This window comes from Lampetra fluviatilis, chromosome 61, assembly GCF_964198595.1.
Source record: "Lampetra fluviatilis chromosome 61, kcLamFluv1.1, whole genome shotgun sequence".
In the NCBI taxonomy this organism is placed as follows: Eukaryota; Metazoa; Chordata; class Hyperoartia; order Petromyzontiformes; family Petromyzontidae; genus Lampetra; species Lampetra fluviatilis.
This window is the reverse complement of record NC_136335.1, coordinates 4976206-4999453: the sequence shown is the minus strand read 5'-3', so window position 1 is coordinate 4999453 and position 23248 is coordinate 4976206. Positions and strand designations below refer to the sequence as shown.

Sequence of the window (23248 nt, the reverse complement as noted above, 5' to 3'; positions counted from 1 at the left end):
ATATATTTAGACGATATTATCGTCTTCAGCCGCACATTTGACGAGCATTTACTGCGGTTGGAGGCTGTGTTCGCCAGGATGCGTTCCGCTAATTTGAAATTTAAGCCTAAGAAATGTCACCTATAGCAACGGTCCGTGCGTTACTTGGGGCATATCGTTAGTGCGGACGGGTGGACACGGATCCGGACAAAACAGCCAACCCCGGCCACGGTGGGGGATGTGCGTCGGTTTTTGGGGTTTGCCTCATACTATCGGAGGTTTGTTCCGAATTTTGCAATGATCGCGAGGCCCTTGCACCTCCTTACGGGTAATGGACGGAAATTTGCTTGGGGACCGCCAGAAGAGGTGGCGTTTCAAGGCCTGCGCGATCGATTGGCTACGGCGCCGACGTTGGATTATCCAGATTTTGATCACCCCTTCATTCTGGATATGGACGCGAGTGACACAGGCATTGGGGCAGTGTTGTCTCAGTCCAAAGGTGGTGTGGAGCGCGTGGTGGCGTACGGTAGCCGAGTTTTGTCTCCCGCAGAAACCCGCTACTGCGTCACTCGCAGGGAACTTTTGGCTATTGTGTTTTTTCTCCACCAATTTCGACCGTATCTCTACGGTCGTTCGTTTATTGTAAGCACGGATCATGCGGCCTTGCAGTATGCTCTTAAGATGGACCAACCATCCGGCCAGTTGGCGCGGTGGTTGGACACGCTGCAAGAATTTTCCTTCCAAATTCACCATCGGAAGGGGGTGCGTCACGCGAATGCGGACGCGCTTTCTAGGTTGCCGCAGCGATCCCCTTGTGCGTGCGCGTCTGGGACGCATAGATGTGCGCCGATTCAGCATCCCCCTCAGCCTGTTGCGTTGGCAGTCGAAGTGCCTGAAGCTCCAATGGAGCCGGGACCGGCTGATGGGATTTTGAATCTTCCAAGGGCTGTGTGTATTCGGGAACAAATGTTGGATAATTCATTGGTGACTTTACGGAAGCGGCCTGCGAAGGAGAGTGGGGGACCGGGTATGGGGGGTGTGCCGGAAACCGCTCTCCGCGATGGTCTGCTGATGTGGAGGGAAGGGTTACAGGAATGCTGGCATCTGGTTGTACCGGCATCCTTGCGGTACAAATTGATTAGGACTCTGCATTGCGACACGCTCTTACATCTGGGGGTGCAGAAGACCCTATTGACGTTGCAGCGAGATTACTTTTGGCACGGCATGACAACAGATGTCGTCGGTCACGTTCGCGCGTGTCCCGATTGTGCCCGGCGAAAGCCACCTAAACATCCATATGTGCCGCCGATACAGTCTATTCAGGTGTCTCGAGTTAATGAATTGGTGGTGTTAGATATTTTGGGACCCTTCCCGCCATCCGCTAAGGGTAATAAATACTTGCAGGTTGGGGTGGAATACCTCTCCCGCTGGCCGATGGCCTGGCCGTTGCCCGACCAGTCGGCGGCGTCTATTACAGACGCCTTTCTATTTGGGTACGTTATGGACAAGGGGGCGCCGGAGAGGCTCCTCACAGACCAAGGCCGGAATTTTTCTTCTAAATTGTTGGGGGAAGTGTGTGCGGCTCTTGGAACTAAGAAAATACGGACATCTCCCTACCACCCACAAACGGATGGTATGGTCGAACGGCTAAATAGGACTTTGTCCGCCATGTTGTGTCACACGGTGAGTGAAAAACAATCAGATTGGGATTTGCATATCCCTGGGGTACTTTCGGCATACCAGATAACGCCGCATGCGGCTACAGGATATTCGCCGTTTTTCCTTATGTACGATCATGAAAACGTGCCGCCGATGGATGTGCAGTTGGGAACTGGAGTGAGGGGACCTGCTAAGCCTCTTCCTGATTACATTCGGGACACCGTTCGCCGTGTTACTGAGGCGCGGGAAGGGGCCCGCATGGCTACGGCCAAAGCCCAGGCCCGGAACGAGCGGTGTGCTCGACGCTCTAAGGGGGAGTGCCCCTGGAAGGTGGGGGACCTGGCCTGGCTCTATTGCCCACAGGTGCGGCCAGGTACCTCTCCTAAAATACATAAACCATGGCAAGGGCCGGTTCGCCTCATCGAGGTTCCCAACCCACAGTCGGCGCGTGTTCGGTTTGGATCTCGGCGTTGGTTCATTCACACGTCTCGCTTGAAACCATATGTGGCCCCTCGACCTGATGCGTCATCTCCTGATGTTGCCTTGCCGGGGTCTGTTGCTGCCGACTCACCCTTGCCTGTGCCTGTTGACCTTGCAAGAGCGCCTGTCGTGCCTTTTACAGACAAGCCGGCCGTGACACTGCAGGAGACAGGGGACTCTGCTCGGAGTGTGCCTACCACGACTGCGGGAACTCCGAGCCCCGCAGCCCTTCTGACCCCGCCGCAGACACGATTGCGGGACACCTCTGACGCTGGGCCTTCAGGGATACGGGACCGGGACGTTGGCGGGCCTCCAATAGCGACAAGAGGACCTCATCCTGTCGCTCCTAAAACCCCGTCACGTTCCCGGTCTGCAGGAGGGCCGCCGCCCGCCCGGGACGGGCCTTGCGACCCGCACGCGGTCGAAATCCCTTACATTTCGTTGATTTTTACTGTTGTGTTCTTGTTGTTATTGTTATATTTATTGTATGCTTCGTTGTCCTTGCATGTGTGATGGTTGTGTTCGCTCGCATTACTTGTTGTCGTTATTGTTCAGCCGAGGTCGGCTGGATTTTTCTCTACGGGGGAGGGTGGTGTAATGCGGGCGTAAACGGCCTCGCGGATATGACGTCACGGGGGGAGGAGTTAGGTCACGTGAGAGAGAGGGATGAGGTCTTAAGGGAGAGATACCGGAAGAGACGGGAGAGAGTTGGAGATAGAGACAGAGTAAGGCCACGCAGGGCGGAGGTTGGAGAGTGGCGAGATCGCCACACACAGAGTAAGACTCAGCACCGTCGGCCAGCGGTGACCGAGCACGGAGGAACGGGGAGCAGCGGTGGGGCTGCAGTGAGGGCAGCCGGAGGCCTGCACGAGGGAACCAGCAGCGGAGCTGCATCGGAGTGGAGAGAGGCTACGGGAGCGATGGCAGCATCGAGCTGCCAAGCGGGGAGGCTCTGAGCGAGGGCCGTGTGGGACAAGTTGTAAAGAACCCGAATAAAGGACAACGGAGACAGACACAGTGAACGAGTCCTTTATTACACATTGGTTGTCCCTTTTCACCCAAAAAATGTCCAATTTCCTCTTTGAGAGAGAAAAATCGCTGCAGTGCGGACCCCCAACTTAGCCACCTCACATCGTTGTGATATATTACGTCACCGTATTCTGCCTGGATGTCACGCAAGAACTGCTGAAAATGTCGGTGGTATAGAGCTTTAGAGCGAATAGAATTGATTGCCTTTGCCACTGGTTTCATAACATCGTCAAATTTGAGATGTTTGGCGCAGAGAGCCTGCTGGTGAATGATACAGTGAAGTATGATAGCGTTACCTGCTTCTTCGCTGACTTTATTGCAGATCAGTGTGGACAATCCACTTCGCTCACCAACCATGGCAGGTGCACCATCGGTAATGATCCCAGAAACTTTACTCCATGGTAGTTTCATATCATCAACAGCTTCACAAACAAAAACGAATAAATCTGTTCCTCTGGTTTGCCCTTTAAGGCTTTGAGGTCAAGCAGCTCCTCTGTCACATTCATGTTGTCATCAACTCCTCTTTAAAAAATAGGTAGTTGTGCAGTGTCAGATGCATCGGTGCTTTCATCGCAGGCTAATGAGAAATAATTAAAAGCCACTCCCATGTCCCCCAGTTGTCTCTGAATATCTGACGATATGTCCTCAACTTTCCATGCCATAGTGTTGCGTGCCAGGCAAACATTCTTAAATTCTTGCTTCTTCTCGGGGCAAATGTTCTCCACCATTTTCATGACACAGTCTTTGATAAACGCACCTTCAGTAAAAGGTTTGCCATGTTTAGCTATTAACATGGCCACTTCATAGCTGGCTTTGGTGATGTTTTCTTTGACTCAATGGCCCGCGTGAAGAATCGCTGTTGCGATGCCAGAGCAGCTTGGAGTTGTTTCACTTTTTCAGCACGATCACTCCCTGTTAGCTAGTCGTATGTTGTAGCATATTTAGTCTCGTAGTGTCTCTTTACGTTGAAATCCTTAAACAAGGCAACCGTCTCTTTACAAATTAGACAAACACAATTGCTTCGATTTTCAGTGAAGAAGTATTGTAATTCCCACCGCTCCTGAAAGCGGCGGCCCTCACTGTCAAATTTTCTCTTTTTTTGCAGTCGCCATGGCAGAAATTACTCGACAAGGGTTCGCGGCACGAATGCAGAGCCAGATAGCATTAGACCAAAGCTGCGGGCCGTATGAAATCTGACCGCGGGCCGTGATTGGCCCGCGGGCCGGACTTTTGACATACCTGGTCTAAGGTATAGGGTGGTGTATAGTAATACAGTATATAATTTAATGTTGGGTTTGTCTATGGCAGTATATAGTACGGGGTAGACCAGTGTGATGTAAAAGAAAAAAGTTTAGCTGGAGGCATATTGTTTTTTGCGACGTAGAATTGTAATGTATGACTTACTGTTAGTAGCTCAGCTTATTGGAGAGTATATTTAGTATACTGATGATACTGATGTAGTTTATATTTTAGTTTTTTACGTGATGGTTTAGTTGCTGCAGCTCTATACTATTAACATTCCTTCCCTTTATGAATGCTAACCCTACTCCCTCCCTTTGATGCTGCTAATCCTGCATAATGCACGGGCATAATATGACTTTGAAACCCCCCGCCCACCTCCTACGCATTCCACAAGTAGTGACTAATCCCATATCTGCATTTCCCATAAATATGCTAAATTCCTCTTGATTTGCAAATTCTTTTGTCAAGGCGCTCTTCTCCCTCCAACCTAGCTTAAATATACGCTGCCAAGCCTGGTGGTGTTCATTCAGACGCTGTCTTTCCGACAGACCTGTTCTTCACCTGAGGATGGCTGCTTGCATTATGCCCGAAACGTCGTGAGAATTATTTTATTATGTTTTATTTTTATTATTTTATTATTTCCCTTCTACGTGATTTTACCGAAAGAACCAAAAAGATGAATCCCTGCAGTCACGAAAGCTTTAAATCGAAACATAACGTGGTGCTGATTAGTTACTATTGCTCCGGCCCGCCGGGCGTCGTTTGCTCCAAAAGACGTGATTTGTGTTTTCCCATTATTTGTCGGAGGTGGAGGGGGGGAGCTTTTGTTTTCTCTCTGTCGTATTCTTCCAAATTGTGCTCCTGTCCTCCTGACGTTCCTCCGGTGTCGGAGGAACGTCAGGAGGTCCCTCTTTTATCTGCGAGCCAAGTGTGCAACGTCATTTTTTTCTTTTACAACGAATAATGGATCTGGTGTACCGATGCACTCGCTGTAATAACAAAGCAAAGGTGTGTCCCTGCAATGTCTCGCTGACGCTACTGCTGACGGAAAGGCCTCAAGTAGAGGGCCTACTCTTCAATGCTGGCCAGATATCGTGGAATAGGTAAGAGGAAGTACCCAAACTTTGCCCAAACATGCACAACTTGTGCCGCTCAATTAGCTTTGGTCTTTTCCATTGCCACACCGGGGAGACTGAATTGGTGACTTGTGGATTGTACGTCCAGCGTGCTAACCAATCACACCAGCGTGACATTGACACACATTACACCTCGTGCATAATTCGTGACCAGATATTGCCCAACGTCCCGAGTGAAACTCCGGTATGAAGGGTACTGGCTGAAAACCTTAACATTCATATGTTCTATGCGACCAGTCCAATTATTATTGTGTGCGCACTCCCCGGTGAATGTCAATAAACATCACCGCCATACTCACCACACTACTCGGATGGAAGCAAGGTCGAGGGCGAAAAGTGTAACTGTGTATTTCCATAAGCCGGTCACCTAATATTTTCCTTAATAACATGGCGAAAGGCCGCTGCTCAAGCCAAGTCACTGACATAACCTGTGGGTCACCACAATTATCAAAGGGCCACCAGTTAAAACTCCCCCGGGCTGCCCTCCTGCAAAAAACTAGGTCTACGTGAAAAGAGATTACTCACTTGCAGGCAGGTAGAGGGCCTTGTTGACCATCTGGCCTTGCAGCCGGAAGAGCAGAGAGTAGTCTGAGAGCTGGTAGTAGTATCCTCCACGGGAGACGAGCGTCTGGAGCTGCTTAACGTCGCTGGACTTCACGCCCACCGCAAACAGGCTCACCACGTGCTTCTGCAGCAGCTCCGCGATGGGGCCAACGGAGTCGCTGGAAGGCCCGCTCGTTATCAGCACCACGCTCTGATGGAATAAACGATCACCCGGGGTTACAAAGTTATTTCTGGGGAAGATGAATGCGTCTTGGAGTGTGCGAACGGTAAAAAAGTATTATGGCCGCCTTTTACCGCCGGCACATGTGAGCTGAGCGAGCGTGGAGTCCCTCACGAGAACGGTTGTTTTCGACAGGCTATTTGTCATGCTGAGCCAGAACCGAGCCCTGATATGTTGGCCAAACGAGATATGTGAATCTGGCTCAGGGCTAAGATGGGCCAGTTGTGGAGCTAATGACGCGTTCATTGCTTGCGACGTCGGAAGCAAGGTTCAGCTTCTGCAGCAAAAAACGACCTGGGGCCTCCTGAGCCACAGCTTATTTGACTTGGCATGGCTCCAGTAGGAGTCAGTTGTACAGTGGAAAAGAAACATTCAAGGCCGAGTCTGTCAAGTTCCCAGACTTTGCAGTCACAACTTCACTCTCTTAAAGCCTCACCTCTCCCCCCAATGCCCATTCTCTTCCCTCCCCTCGCGCTGCCTCTTCTTATCTTACATATAATTACATAGCACCTTTTTACAAGGAGCATTACAAGATGTACATAAGATGATGATTGAAATAAAGAGTGGGGGTGTCATTAAAACGGGACGTGCAGTTGTGGTGACAGGAGAACAGGCAGGAGTGGTTAAGGAGGGGTTGGCGTAAGGATACTGATAGGGGTTAGGGTAGGCCTGGTGATAACTGGGGGGGGGGGGGTGGAGGCAGCGAGTAGTAGTAGGATGGGTTAGGGGAGAAAAGGTGCATCCCCCCCCTCCCCCCCCCTGATACGAGGCTGGGCTGGTTTGGGTAGTGGTGGGAATTGTGGAAGGGGGGGGGGTGTAGTAGCAGGGAGTGGTGGGTAGGGATAGTATGGTAGCGGTAGGCGTAATGAGTAGGAGTTAGGGCACCTGGGATCAGTGGGGGTAGTGGTGGGGGGGAGTCATTGGGGGTTTTGGTGGGGGGTGACAGTCGGGGTAGAGCGGCTTCATGAAAATGAGGAGAATCCCTCTTAAAGCAGCAATACAATAACATATTCTCACATTAACAACGCAAGTATTGAATTACATGTCTAGGAATTGATCGCTTACAAATTTTGTCAATTACGCCGTTAAATTCCAGCTCGTGGAGTGAACAAATGTACAAACGAAACTGAATGCAAACCGAGGGTAAGAACCAGAAGCGTTATCCAGAATCGTGACGAAGTGGTAAATCATGAGAAGTCTAGAATGTTGAGTCACCACAAGCAACTGCCTCACAGTGCATGAGCGCCACTCACCTTGGTGGCATCTGCAGGTTCCTTGGCCAGCAGGTCGGTGATGGCGTAGGTGAGGGCCTTGCCAGTGTTTGTGGCGCCGCCCGTGGACACGAGGACACTGCCCAGCTTGGCCTCCAGGTCCTTGGGCGAATTGATCTCTGCCGGACCCACCAGCTTTTGGTAGTTGGCTCCATAGCTCACCACGGACAGCCGCACGCTGTCGGGTGCCAGGTTCAGGCGATTGGCCATGCCCACGATGAATGTCTTCACCACCTTGAGCTCATCGGCCGTGATGGTGCTCGATGTGTCCACCACAAACGTCACACTTGCTTTCCTCTCTGCAGACAAACATACAGATTTAAGGATTTGTCTTTATTCAATTCTGCAACATGCAAATCTGTAGCCATTTCTGCCATGTTGGTGCAAGAGATACATTTATATTCATCCCTCTGCTGCCCGTAGAGCTTCCACCTCCTTCAGCCCAGCCCACCCAGCTCTTTATGATAAGTCACTCAGCTTGTCCTCTACCTGTCCGTCCGTGCCCTTTGCCAACTCAGCATTTGTCCTTACCAGTCCACGTTGTTTTATGCTCTCACATCGCTGTGGTTATCTTGTTACTATTGCTGGTAAAGGCTTATGCTCACATATTTGACCTGTGATGTTTTAATCGATCGGATTTGCAGGTGCGGTATGCTGTATACGATGCACAAAAATAATGGAAAATATGGCATCTCAAAACGCCTTTTTGCAACAACTTGGTTCTTCCATAAGGGTACACTTTCCACACAACGCATAAATATAATGGCTCAACAATAACAATATGTGTAGGACAAACGACAGTTAGTATTTCTAACAAGAATCCTTCAACAAGGCTTTTAGGGTGCAGCTGTGAGGTCCAGGCCAGTAGGCTGGCCCAACGTACTCGGCAGGTAGAGGCTGTTCCCCGTGAGGGAGCTGCTCTTGGTGACCAGGTCCTGGAAGCTGGACCAGGTGAACACCTGTGAGCTGGAGGTGGCGATGCTGGACAACACGCTGGAGTCCTGGTAGCCGGCTCCGAACGCCGACACGAGCACGCCCATACCACGCAGCAGGGTTGCTCCCGCGGTCACATCGTCGGCGGGCTTGCCACCCAGTATTGTGTAAACGATCTGAGAGTATAAGAGGACAGTGCCGGGAGATCGAACTGCATTCCTATCTCAGCTGGGATGCAGGCAACCCAGTAGTAAACCAGACAGAGCTGATCAGAACCCAGAATAACAGTTGGTCAAAATTATTGAAAGGATACAGAGATTGGACATTTTTAGGCCCAAGTTTATCTTCGTGTAAAATACATTCACATGAAAGAGCACTGTATGTATGTGTAACTTCTCTCACACCGTATGTAGCCAACCGTGCTAATCCGAGGTGCGAACAGTAGTTGCCTGTAGGTCATGATTCTCATGGCTGCAGATGTGATTCGAGTAGCGTATTTCATCAGGTAGAGCTGCATAGCTTTGTCCCCTCTACACAGGAAGAACGACCGTACCGTGGTAGAGCCCAGTTGACTGCGCGAGCCCTTGTCAGGCTTGAGGACGCTGTTGGCCACCAGCTGCATCGCCGCTCCCAGATTGCGCGGTCCCCCAGCCGGCGCCAGCTTTCCCACCGCGGCCAGGAGCTCGGCCTTTCCAGGGAACGAGTTGAATGAGATATCCGCTCTGGGTGTGCCCCCTACGGTGACCAGTGCGACGCGAGTCGCATCCGGTGCCACGTCCAGCCCCGCGATTATTTGGGAGACGAGCGTCCGCACTAGTGCGAAGTTGGCGTCCGACACCTCGGATGAGCCGTCCACGATGAACACGACGTCCGCATCGCGGTTTCCTGTTCGACGGCCACACACAGACACAGAGACCATCACAGCCAGGCCTAGCCAACGACATTCTACAACACCAGCAGAGTAACACGACAATGGGCAGGACAACTTAAAACTTCTTCACCGACGGCACGCACGGGAGGGAGCATCTCACCTGGCACCAACTTGTACTGGAACCCGGTTGTCACCACCGTAGCTGTGAATTGGAATAGAGGGTTACACGATTTGATGGCATGAACATGGAGCATGCACAACACAACGTGACAAAGCTTCAATGTTCGGAGTTTACGGTGTTTGACGAACAGTGAAGATAATGAAACAGCACTTACTTGTGACAGCTTGTTGAACTGAAACACACGCCAAACACTCCATTAGATTCCAGAGTAAATGTGCATTTTTGTAAAATAATACAAAAGAGAAACCGGGTTTTTGTAATACCTCCTTCGCCAGATTGAGGAACATTCTATGACGTATACTTAGAAACGGACATGCCTAGCTCATTTATGGTTTCAATATTTACGTGTGTTGAACTTCTTTCACACCGTACGAAGCTAACCTTGCTAATCCGAGCTGTGTCGGAAGGACAACAAACTAAACACAAAAAAGCAGTTCTAAAGAAATTATTTTCAATCTAAATTTGAAAGTGCATAGCTCCAGTGACAGAAGTGCACCTGAAAGCGCATGATGTAGTGTCCGTCTTTGTTTTTTTGTTAGCCAAAGGCCACTGGCAGGATAATCGGACTTCTCATGATGATGTATGCTCCTCGACGAGATCAACAAGGTCTTGTGGTTAATTTGTGGCAAGCACTTTGTGTGAATCAGTGCGACCTTATCACATTTTTGTTCACCAATGGATAGGATCAACATAATCAAACATAACTGGATGAATCGTGCTATTGACAAACTTACATTATGTAAGTGTTAACTGGGATTTCTTGAAATTACATGAGATATGTAGAACGTTTTCCGCAATAAGAGATTCCTTTCAATTTGGTGGCAACTGATAGTGAAGTTTCAGCATCTCTACATTTCTACGTGCTATGTGAGTATGTTTGTCACCGGAGGTCCACAAAAAATTACATATCATAGAAAGAAGAATACCTCACATCACTGGCAGAGGGGAGAGCTACATGTACTAGCATTGCCTTGAGTGGTGTACCTTTACACAACTGACAACAAATTGGGACGTCTCGTGTCCCTGGGAAGACTTACAGATTTTCCAGAAAATCTCCCTGAAAAAGAGTAAACCAGGACAGGTGGAGACTCTCTCTATATATCTGTGAGTGTGTGCGATGAGTGAAGAACAGTTACTATCATGAGCAGAGAAGTGAATCCTATTGGTGGTAGATCATTGGATAGTGGGGTAGATACGAAGGGCACACTCACTGGCAGGCAGGTAGAGGGCTTTGATGATGATCTGGCTCTGGATCATTGAGAGCAGTGAGTAGTCTGAGAGCTGGTAGTAGTATCCTCCGCGGGAGACGAGGGTCTGGAGCTGCTTGAGGTCGCTGGACTTCACGCCCACTGCAAATAGGCTCACCACGTTCTTCTGCAACAGCTCCGGGATGGGGGCCACGGAGTCACTCGAAGGTCCGCTCGTTATCAGCACCACGCTCTGATGGAATAAAACGAGCCTCCGTTACCTGCACTCTTCCTGCGACGACGACTAAGTTCTGCCACGTACAGTGCCATATGTTAAATACCGTAGAAATAGGGGCTGAGTTTGTCAGGAGCTTACCTGATACATGAACCTCACAATGCCAAACGTTACTCACCTTGCTAACATCTGCAGGCTCCTTGGCCAGTAGATCGGTGATGGTGTAGGTGAGGGCCTTGCCAGTGTTTTTGGCGCCGCTCGTGGGCACGAGGACACTGCCCAGCTTGGTCTCCAGGTCCTTGGGCGAGTTGATCTCTGCCGGACCCACCAGCTTTTGGTAGTTGGCTCCGTAGCTCACGACGGACAGCCGCACGCTGTCGGGTGCCAGGTTCAGATGATGGGCAATGCCCACGATGAATGTCTTCACCACCTTGAGCTCATCGGCCGTGATGGTCGATGTGTCCACCACAAACACCACGCTCGCCTTTTCCTCTGCACGCACACACATTTTCTCATTTGTAATTTACAGTTTGTGGCAGCATGATCGGCAGACTTCTCACACAGACTCATGCATTAATATAATAAATGATGCCCGTAGGTTGGAGTTAGGTTTTGGTGTTTTCTTAATTACAGACATACAGAACCCAAAACGTAATTAACTCTTTGTAGATACTTACCTGTGGTACAATAGAAAAGAGCACCCCCCTACCACAATGATGTATTTTTGTAACAAAAGGATAATTTGGACCTGTCTATGTAGCAGGCACGTATGTATGTTGAACTTATTTCACACTGTACGTAGCCAACCGTGCTAATCCGAGGTGCGAGCATAGATCATCGACAGCTCCCTCCAACATCCACAGCTTTCTGCTCCTGTCCCTCATTCGGTCACCTATCCCATTCCATCCCATCAACCTCATCCCCGTCACCTTAATCCCAGCCACCAATCATACACATCGTCACATCTCGGACCACATCTTCTCATCTCCCGCCACCAATCACAGATCTATTCTGGCCAATAGGTTGCTGGTGGGGCTGTTGTGAGTACCGTACGGGTAACCTAGTAACCACACCAGGTAGAGAAGTTCCGGGAGACGTGGGACTACCTCGCCACACGCGACCTTATGTCTGATTGCGGCTGTGGTGAACCCATGTATGCTGCTTGCTGGGGAGTAGCAGCGGGGATCTAAGATAACTGTGGGCCTGTTGTTTCAACTGCCACGCCAGGAGATCGAACTGACAACCTCCTCTGGATTGCAATTTCTGTTCGCCTAGCCATTTTAGCCGCGGTGGCGAGATGTTAATGACCTCGCCTGGTATGCAAGAAGGAGGTCATGGCTTCGGTCCCGACTCTGACGTCTGCTGTATATTTGGAGTTTGCATGTCTCTCGCTATCCCCGTGGTCGTGTGGATATTTCTCCGGGTGGTCCGGGGGGTTTCCCTACAAATTTAGAATCGACGTGCATTTTAAGTATTTGGCTGTTAGAAATTATCCGCGTGATGATAAGCCACTTCGTTGAGCTATAATCTGTGGCCAGGTTGCTTCTAAAAACGAGCTACATAGCTCAGTGGGCACCTACCTGGTAAAATAAAAAGAAAATAGTTAACAGCTTCATGACATAATTGTGGCAGCACCCCCTGATCTGCTGCACACAGTGACCTGCGTGTTCCGAAAGATGAAAACGGCGTTCGGAAACCGCACCTTTGGCGTTGCCGGCGCGCGGGCAACTGCCATCATTCAGAAGCTCGCTCAAGACTACGCAACACTGTGAATAGCCACAAGTGTCACCGCATCAACTTTCTCACTGCAGTGGACTCATGATGAACGTTCAATGTTTTTTTTTGTTCAGCACCCTTCTAACGGCTGGCCATGTTACGGCGCTATAGAGCTTGACGCTTTCGTTAATGCAGACAAAAGTGACAACGTGGAACTCACTTGTCTTGTAGACGAACTGGCCCAGGTTGAAGTTGAGGATGGACTGGAATGAGGACCAGGTCTTGACAAGGCGCGAGGAGGTGGCGATGCTGTTCAGCACCTTTGTGTCCTGGTACCCGCCCGACAGCACTACGTGACGCACCCCCAGCCCGTTCAGTGTCACCACCGACCCCGAAACATCGTCGGCTGGTTTGCCGCCAAGGATCGTCACCAGCATCTGCAGTACATCACCAGCGGGTCAACTTCAGCACCGCGTAATTACCACAACTCCATCGGTTTGAGAGTTCCAGTTTGTACAATGATCTGAGGATAAAAGACCCTGGTCCTCATTCCAGTCCATTCCTCAACTTCAACCTGGGCCAGTTCGTCTACAAGACAAGATTGTTCCTATTGGCTACCCAATCTGCGGTACTCTTTTTGCGCAAGTTCCAATCAACCACGAGTAGACCGTACAGATCCTTGAATAGCTATTATTATCTAGAAAGAGAGGAAGATTCACTTTTTTGGCCCCAGAAAATACTCCTTCAAACTATTTTGCCTCGAAGATCAGTAGACACTGGTTCCAGTTAGAGCATCACCCTCAGCAATGCAGATGTAATTCAGCTAATTTATGTACGTATATGTTGAACTTTTTCACACCGTACGGAGCCAAATGCGCTAATCGGAGATGCGGGGGAAGGACAACAAACTAAAGACAAAAGCAGTTAAATGGAGAGCTGTACACTTTTTCCCGTACAAAGGAAGACCGATCATACCGTGGGAGCTCCAAGCTGAATGCGGGAGCCCTTCTCAGGCTTGAGGACGCTGTTGACCACCAGCTGCAGAGCTGAGCCCACATTGAGCGGCCCTCCAACCGGCGCCAACTTTTCTACGGCCGTCAGCAGCTCGGCCTTTCCGGAGTACGAGTTGAGGAAGATGTCCACTTTGGGAGTGCCCCCAATGGTCACGAGCGCAACACGCGTGTTGTCCGGCCCCACTTGCAGCCCCGCAATTATCTGGGAGACGATCGTTCGCACGGTCCCGAAGTCGGCCGCCGAGATGCCGGAAGATCCGTCCACCACGAACACCACGTCACCGTAGCGATTGTCTGTAAAGTGGCGAGAATAACGATCCCGGCATGTCCGGTGGTACTCATGCACGTTGGCTAACTGATCCACTCTACAAACATCAGAAACAGGCAAGTGAAATTATTTGCTCAAAATCCTCATCCTGATGAGGCCTATCAGAAAAAAGATACAGCCCTGCAATTGCTTGCTCACACCAGTGCTGATGGAAGACCATTGACTAGAGGAAGCTCTCGGGAGTCCCGACATCTTGACCGAAACGTAGGCAACTTGCTGATCGGCTGTAGTGTACCAATTTATACTGATGGGAAGAGGAATGTGGGTGGAGAATTTAACAAATAAAAAATCTTGCCCCATCGTTTCAACTGACGCCGGTAACAAAATAAATAACAATGGCAGTGCACCTCGGGCATCATCATTGCTTACCGCAAATGAACCACAATACCTTGCCGATCTTGTCAAGGACCATAAACCATCACATGAAACTCTGGTCATCCTCGCAGTGGCTTTTGGCTAAGCCATCGAACAAAGATGGCCAACGTATCGCACGTTTTCCGACGCACTTCTGCAGCAACCTGGAATGCTCTTCCGATATTAGGAAGTTACTGGAGCTACACACTTCTAAATCTAGATTTTAACTAATTTCTTTAGTACTGTTTTTGTGTTTAGTTTGTTGTCCTTCCCCCGCACCTCAGATTAGTAGGGTTGGCTACGTACAATGTGAAAGAAGCTCAACATACATACATCAAACCGACGCTTTTGTGCACATTTATCTAAACATCCTCACTCACCGATGTTATATGGTGACGGAACAGTCACCGGAACGACTGTGGTGACGGGAGCAGGCTTCGTTGTGGGTTTTGGAGTGGTCGGTGCTAGCGTAGTAGTCGTTGGTGCTTTTGTGGTTGTGGTAGTGGTTGTGGTAGTGGTTGTGGTTGTGGGAGCCTGCGTGGTCTTGGGTATCGGGACGACAGGCACTGTGAAATCAAGAAGACGCCATCACCATGGGGGGCAAGGAGAGAAGGGCACTCCTGAAGAGTAGGACAGGGATGGGCAAACTCGCGTTTTTTGGTCGAACTACATTTCATATTGTCTCCGGCGACACGACGCCTGCCACCTATGAAAATATTTTAGCCGCACTCGTAAAGTGCTAGGTAAAGGTGAAGCCCAGTAATTGCTTGTTCATGCCACTTCCGGAGGAAGGGACCATCGAGAGGGTATTCTACAATGGCCAGACATCTTGGTAGAGGTATACCCACACTTTACCCCACTAGAGGCAGCCTGCTGATTGACTAGCCAATCTGGTAATAGAGGGAATTGTGTTCGAGCTGGCATTGTGTATGAAATTCGAGAATGCTCGTTCATCAATGGGCAGAGCACTCCAGAGTGCTTTTCTTTTGAACAAATTATGAGCAGCCCAGAACACGTCATCGTAACAGGAGCTTTTGGTCCGAGGAGCTTCTTCGCTGAGCGTTAGGTCGTGGGGGCGTGTCACAATCCAGCCAATTGGACGAGGGTGGCGCCCTACCTTCCTGTGAACTCTCGATTCGCAGATGCAACGCGCGTACTCATTGGCTGAGCGGACCCATGACGTCACACTGCTGTTGCGAGGCTCTCGGCGTCCTCGAGCAAAGTTCAACCGAGAGCCAACGTCCGCCAAGTAACACCACCACCACCACCACGGCAGAGCACTTTGGCCCAATCAATGCACCCCGGCTGTCTTTTAGGTCGTTTTGAGCACACAGTCAACACGTCCCAGACTTAGCTTGATCAGAGTTTAGTGTCAAGTAAGGTGAGGTTCGTTTGTATTTCGAAACCTTTTTCAGCTCCCAGTACGGAACAGCTTCCCTTCCCCTGATGCACACTCCCACGGTGGCTAGATGTTAGCTACCTCGCCTGGTATACAGGAGGTTGTGGGTTCGACTCTGATTCCTTTATATTTAGAGTTAGTATAATCTCCCCGTGGTCACGTGGATTTTGCTCTGGGTCCTCCAGTTTTTTCCCTCCACATTTAGAATCAACATCATGCGTTTAGAGTATTTGGCTGCAATACATTTGCACATGATAAGCCACTTCGTTGAGCTATCATTTTTGATAGCCAGGTCGCTGCTGAAAAATATCTATATAGCTCGGTGGGCCTTTCCTGGCTAAATAAACATCATTAAGTTTCGTTTCGGAATGGTTGCAAGCGATGCAAGGTACTTTGAGTTGCAAAGACATAGCCCCCTCTATGAATGCAAATCCTCATCTTTAAACCACGTACCCGTGAAGAAGAGACTGCTGATGATCTTGTAATAGCTGTTGAGGATGGTGCTGGATTCCGTGAATTGGAACCAGTGAGACGAGGTGCTGACGACGGTGTCGAGCTGGGACGATTTGTGGCCCACACCCGTCACCGTGATCCCGCGCTCTCGCAGCAGTTGCACCGCCCCCGTCACGTCGTCGTCCGACTTCCCACCGGAAATGATGAAAATGCTCTGCACGACACCGATTCCGACACGCCAACATCAGACCCGCCGTACATTTCCACGTGATGATAAGCCACTTGGTTGAGCTGAAATGTGTGATAGCCAGGTCGCTTTCTTAAAAATATTTATATAGCTCAGTGGGCCTTACCTGGTAAAATAGAAAAATTGCTTAGTTTAGGCCGCTCATTGTGTCTCATAGGGTTACCATCGTTGTATGTTTTTCTCAGCATTGTACTCTTTGAGAGGCGTAGCGTTTCCCTTGTTATTCGTGAGGGGTAGGTTCTGGAGACACTCGTGAATCGCAAATTTCACGGACAATGATATTGACCTATTTTTTTTATTTTACCAGGTAAGGCCCACTAAGCTATTTTCTCGTTTTCAGAAGCAACGTGGCCACAATTTATAGCTCAGCGAAGTGGCTTTTTCACATGGAAAATTATAGCGACCTAATATTCTAAACGCTGTTGATTCTAAATGTCGAGGGAAAAATCAGAGGACCCGGAGAAAAAACATGCAACCATGGGAAGAACATGCAAACTCCAAATATGTAGCCGTCAGGGTCGGGATCGAACCCACGACCTCTTGTATACCAGGTGAGGTAGTTAACATCTCCCCACCGTGGCGTGTAGTATCGGCACGTTGCACGCACCTGGGAGAGCTTGGCGGTGGTGGTTTCCTTGTAGATGTTGCTAAGGACGTAGGTGAGCGACGCACCCAGGTTCCGTGGCCCCGAGACCTTCTGGATGTTGACGATAGTCTGCGTGAGGCTGTCGACGTCTTTCTGATTGCCCAAAGGTACCTCGAGGCGACCCGCGCCGCCGATCTGGTAGACGGCCACCCGCAGAGAGCCCCCTATGTAGTAGTAATGGGTGATGATCCGTTCCACAAACTTCTTGATCAAGTGGAACGTCTGCTGCTCCACGCTTGTCGAGCCATCGATAAGGAACACGAGGTCGCCAGAGACCACTGCCAGGGTGGGGTGATACACACGGGAACCGGGGGGTAATTTTCAGTTGCATTCAGGGTACAGCTGTGACAATCTTGTGTGATCTGTATTGAACACAGGTGCGCTGCAGGTGTGGACTGTGATACAGGTGTGCTGTAGGCGTGGTCTATGACCCAGGTGTACTGTAGGTGTGGTGTCTAACACAGGCATGGTATATTCGTCCTGGTTGTTTGAAGGACAAACAAATTATTTTCGCACGCAGTAGGCTATGCTTAAAATCGATGGCACGTGTAAACATTCATCCTTGCTGCAGTCTGTTCTATCCGAATCTCAGCTTTTAGCCCTGAATTACTGGTAGTTCGTAATGGGAACATTTATCTGCCGGAGACCAAATAGAAGTTGTTGTACTTCATACGTTGCACCTCCGATTAGCACTGTTGGCTCCGAACGGTGCGAAAGAATTTCAACATACACACATTATATATATACACGACCCCTTCCGGCAGCGGAGGAGTCTGAAAGCAACTTGCGAGTGCCGCCCATTTTCCTTGCACGCGAAGGGTTAGAATCTGGGCCTCTCGGGGGGGGCGGGGGTCTCACCGGGCCGGAAGATGTACTTGACGAGGCTGGTGACGACGACGTTGCTGAGCCCCTTGTAGTCCGTCACCGTGAAGGAGTGCAGAGCGTATGGGAACGATGCCACGCCCTGGATCAGGGCCTGGTCCACGCCGGATCCCACGCCCACCACGAAGAGGCGCACGCCACTCGCCTGGAGCTGCGCCGCAGCCTTGGCCGCGTTGTCGGCCGACGCTCCGCCCGTCAGCAGGATCCCCACCTGGGTACGCTGCACGCACAGAGGTCGCGAGGTCACCGTGTGCGTGTGGGCCAATTGTATGTATGTATGTTGATGTACGTCTGTTTGCTGAACTTCTTTCACACCACCGAACGTAGCCGACCATGCCAATTGGATTACGAAAGCACAAAACCCAAAGCGGACGATGGGAAAGGGCCCCCGCCCGACGGCTGGAGGATCCCTACAGGACCAGGACGCACCTGTATGCCAGCGTCGACTGCTTGCGAGAAGTAGGTCGTGTAGCCCAAGGAGAGCGCCGCGCCCACGTTCCTGGCCCCGCCCACAACCTTGAGCTGGGAGATGGCAGCGACGAGGGTGCTCCTCTCGGAGTACGCGTCGAACTGGAAGGCGGCGACGGGCGCGCCGCCCACCTGCACGACCGCCACGCGCACCGTGTAGCGCCCCACCTGCAGGTAGGAGAGCACCTGCACGAGAAACGTCTTGAGGGACACAAAGCCGGCCTCGCCCAGCGTGGCCGAGCTGTCCAGGTAGAAGACGATGTCGGCGTACTGGGCGCCGCGCGTCACGCCTGTCGGTAGCAAGGTGGATGGGGGGTGGTGGAGGGAGGACAGGGAGGGGTACGCTGAGCACGTGGTTGGGGGGGGGACGCACATCTCGTTTGGTGGAGCTGTTGCATCTCCCGTCCTGTGCTCTCATTGTGTTCGGCCCTCGTGTATGTATGCACGCACGTTGAACTTCGTTCGCGCCGTACGTAGCCGACCGTGCTAATTGGAGGTGCAACGGCGAGGTGGTTCAGGAGCTCGATGCAAATGTCGAGGTCCGCTGCTGGCCACGACGAGACGGCTTCAGCAGAGAAAGAATTCGTGTCGTGTCATAAGAATAGGTTTGACCCTTTCTGGCAATAAAACAGGTGGTGTTAAGATGTTCAAACACCAAATATAAACCTTTTGCAAGGAATCATGTGCTGCATTAATCACACGTACTTGTGGTGAACATGCAATCAAACATCCTCTGATAATGTAGTCTCAAAGACAATTCAGACCTTATTGGTGACCCCGTGCCCCTATAAATCTCAACATTCATCCTACAAAGTCCCACCACAAGGGAGAAACGCAAATAGACAAAAAAAACATGTTGTTGCCCGTATTGAAACGGCTGTACGCCGTATGGACATGAAAACTCAATTTCCCTGCACAAGAATATGTGATGCCGCTGCCGCAAAGCCGTTCGGCCGGCGCCCCATCTACGACCTCGCCACCACCAAGCGACGGGGCCGACCCCGCTTCCCCCTCACCGCCCCCCACATAAACACACCCCCACACATTTCCCCCCCATAGAGTTCCGAGGGGAGGTCACCTGGCCGGCAGGTTTTCACCCGAAAGCCCTCATAGGGATAATCTTCACGGTTTCCTGCGGCCAGGGAATTGAGCGATCTCCCCCAATGCTAATTCGCACCGCGGCGCTGTGGCCTGGGTTGAGATTGCATGGTCACGGCGGGGGCTGTCCAGCCACCACGGTTGAAACGCACCCCCCACACACACGTATCGGCAAGGCAGGCAGGGGTCCGCAGCCACGAACGAAGGGAGAAGCCAGGGGGGTGGCTGATTGGCATAGCGGGTGTGCTCGGGGACCGCCGCCGCGCAGCAGCCCACGGCGAGCCCTTTGTTACGGAAACCGCGGCTGATTAGCATAGCAAAGGCGCCCGTGGACCACCGCCGGCGCCGCAGCCAGCGGGGGCCCATTGTTAGGGAAACCGGGAATGCGGCTGAACCGGTACGGCGACCTGATTGGCCGAGAAGGCCCTCGGGTCGGCTGTCTTTGATGTAGGTTAATGATAAAAGGGGAGCGCAAACAGGTAGAGCTTTCTCTTGCTCATAAAGTCAGCCCTCGGGACGGTCTCCAGTTCGGCCACTCGAGCGTCCATGTGACGCGTCGAGGTGAGCAGGGAGGACGAGCTCGCCGGAGTGCCGTACGCATCGAACTGTGAGTAATAATAAGAGGGAAAGAGAGTGGTGAGATTTGGTCTAAAAACAGAGTATTGAGATTTAGTCTAAAAACCAAAGCAGCTTAGATCGTATCAAACTAGATAAATCGGGTACAGACCATCGGGAAATAGTGTAAGCCTGCCTCGCCGATTCCTACTGACTCAACAGTGGCTCACAGTCGGCCGGTAATAAATAGTTAATAACTAATCACAGTCTCGTATGGATTCTACGAGTGTGTTGAAAGCGCGTGGTGCTGTGTGTGTGCGCTCGTAACGTGGGTGGTGGGTGTTTTCGCGGGTGTGCGCTCCGTTCTGTCGCCGCGGAGACTCGTGCTGCGTGAGGGCTCACACCCACCGTAAACACCTGTTCTACGGCCCCTTTAAACGAGCGTTATTACCCGCTCGCGGCGGCCGCGCGTGTGCGAGCAACGTCATTCGCCCTCCGACCCCTGACCCCCCGTTCAGAGCGTGTGATTGCTGCGCGGGGCTGTGTGAGGGAAGGCACGCGGAGGGTGTTTGAATGGACAAAGTGGCTAAGGAGCCAGTCGAGAGTTATGTCTCACAGAGAGGAATCGGGGGGCAGTAGCCCCTACAAATACGGGGTAAACTATACGTGTTGACACGGCATGGATTTGTGCCAGAAAGATGTGGCCACTACTTTAGCATATTGACACAAGACAGAGAGTAAAGTGGAAACAAATGACGAAATGATAATTGTTTTTTTACCCTTCCATCTGGCAACAAAACTGACACCTTTTTTTACAAGGAGTCATGTTTGCATAGACCACAATACCTGCTGTCATAATGCAAACAAAAAACATAACTCTGATAATGTGCACTGTCCTTGAAGTTGATTGGTCCATACCCGAAACAGCTTTCCTTAGAGCCTAGTCTCACATGGGTTGGACCAGATGACGCCAAAAGGCGACAAAAGGCGTCATCTGGTCCAACCCATGTGAGACTAGGCTCTAAGGAAAGCTGTCTCGGGTATGGACCAATCAACTTCAAGGACAGTGCACATTATCAGAGTTGTGTTTTTTGTTTGCATTATGACTGCAGGTATTGTGGTCTATGCAAACATGACTCCTTGTAAAAAAAGGTGTCAGTTTTTTTGCCAGATGGAAGGGTAAAAAACCAATTATCATGTTTTTTACTGGCAAATGAGGCTCCAATGGTGTAAATGACGAAATGTGCAGAGAAAAATCTACAGGCCTATCTGCTTCATGGATCGTGATGACGACAATGATATAGTCGATCATCGATTAGCCAGTGGCTTCAATGGGAAGGGGGTGCCGAATATGCAAAAACGCCGAATAATCACTACATCATTATTAAAAAAACATGTCATGTACATTCTTGATGTTTTGTATATGTTTTTTTGTGATTTAAAATAGTTTACTATACAAAAATAAATAACCTTCTGTAAAAAGTTACTCTTCTGACTGTACCCTACTTACCACTCCAATCTCGAAGACTCTGCATGGGGTAATGTATGCACTACGCTTTTGTTTCAACAACCATGAGTTTGACGATCGCCGGACTGGGCTACAGCCTTTGGAGAGATGTTGTCGGTTTCGCCGGATCGGCCCGGGACTGCCGGACAATGCTTGGAAGCAGCCGGATAATCGCCCGGTCGGATAATCGATGATCAACTGTAGTTCTCACCTGTATAGAGCGAGGTGTGGAGGATCCTGCCCAGTGCGAGTGGCAACACCTGTGCACCGCCCGACAGCTTGTAGTAGTGCAGATTGAAGGGCGTGCTAACGAGGCCGCCCAGCTGAGCCAGTGCCAGCCCGCCCAGGTCCAGCACCAGGACCCGCACGCCAGACGCCTTGAGCGCGTACAGCGCCTGGGATGGCTCGTCCGTGGAGGGGCCCGCCATGAACAGCACCACCACCTGCACACGGAGGTCGTTGCGGTCGTCGAGGTGAGAGAGAGGCGCTCCGGTAAGAATTGTGAGGGGCTCCGTGCGCGTGAGCCGATGGGCCGCGGGTAATTAACGGTGTTCACACGCGAACGTTAAGGACGTCGAAGGTGACCCTTTTTGATTTCTTTGTTGTTGCCACTTGCTGACCCCGTGCCCCTACTGGACGTGTCCCGATTTGTGGTTGAATCAAATATTGGGGGGGGGGGTGGGCGGGGGGCGGCCACCTGACCTATCGGCCGCACCCCCTGTATCGATAACGTCCTGACTACCGCCACCGGCTGTCGGTGTGGTGTGACCGGTCGCGCTCACCTGGTTGACGCCGGCGTCGCCGCGCCCGCCCTTGGCCGCCGACAGCACCGTGCCGCCCACGAAGCTCACCGCCTTGCCCAGGTTGCGTCCGCCGGCGCCTGACAGCTGCTGCACGGACTGCAGCTTGGCGAGCACCGCAGCCACGTCCGTGCCCTGGTCCAGGTAGAGCTGCACGGGACGCGCGGGGAGCGGGGGGGGGGGGCGACACGAGTTTGCACCGGTGCTGGACCTCCCCTAGGTGGACTCGGGCTCAAATGAGTACCCCGGTGCGGTGTGTGAACATCGCCACTGGGGGAGACAAAGGCGGCCAGGCGTGGTGCTGGCCACCCACCCCCTCGTGTGCCGTGCCAGCCTTTATAGGTGCTCGCTAACAGCACTTGCCCCTTGATGCATTGCTGCTGGAGTCATGCGCTTTTAAATCATCTAGATTAAAAACATCTCTTCAGATCGAATTTTGGTGTTGTGTCTGTTGTCCTTCCCCCGCACCATCCGATTTTCATGGTTGGCTACGTATGGTGGTGCGAAAGAAGTTCAACACACACGCACACACACGCACACACACACGCACACACACACGCGCGTACCTCAACGGTGACATCGCCAGCGAACTGGACAAACGCGACGCGCAGGACACCTCCACCGCCCTGCACGTAGAGGAGCAGGTGGGACACGAAGGCCCTGACGGCCCCCCACGCAGCGCCCAGAGAGCCGTCCACCATGAACACCAAGTCCAGGGAAATCGCTGTGGGGGGGGGGGGGAGAAGACGAGGGAGAGACAGAAGACAACGGGAGGACATGGGGGAGTGAAGAACG

The 23248-nt window shown here is 51.4% G+C and overlaps 1 protein-coding gene across 1 annotated transcript in view; it reads right to left on the bottom strand.

Moving 5' to 3' along the window:
* Positions 1–2311: 2311 nt before the first annotated feature.
* Positions 2312–23248, bottom strand: part of LOC144951238 (collagen alpha-3(VI) chain-like) — a 41840-nt gene continuing 20903 nt past the window's right edge. Inside the window, exons 14-32 of the mRNA XM_078881388.1 lie at positions 23020–23177; positions 22436–22603; positions 21865–22096; positions 18455–18783; positions 18002–18245; positions 17105–17421; positions 16251–16464; positions 14779–14964; positions 13679–14010; positions 12924–13140; positions 11166–11479; positions 10777–11005; positions 9720–9737; positions 9545–9586; positions 9067–9398; positions 8464–8689; positions 7563–7879; positions 6051–6279; positions 2312–2349 (exon numbers count right to left, since the gene is read on the bottom strand). Coding sequence (XP_078737514.1) covers positions 2312–2349; positions 6051–6279; positions 7563–7879; positions 8464–8689; positions 9067–9398; positions 9545–9586; positions 9720–9737; positions 10777–11005; positions 11166–11479; positions 12924–13140; positions 13679–14010; positions 14779–14964; positions 16251–16464; positions 17105–17421; positions 18002–18245; positions 18455–18783; positions 21865–22096; positions 22436–22603; positions 23020–23177 — 4142 coding nt within the window. The remainder of the gene's footprint in view (positions 2350–6050; positions 6280–7562; positions 7880–8463; positions 8690–9066; positions 9399–9544; positions 9587–9719; positions 9738–10776; positions 11006–11165; positions 11480–12923; positions 13141–13678; positions 14011–14778; positions 14965–16250; positions 16465–17104; positions 17422–18001; positions 18246–18454; positions 18784–21864; positions 22097–22435; positions 22604–23019; positions 23178–23248) is intronic.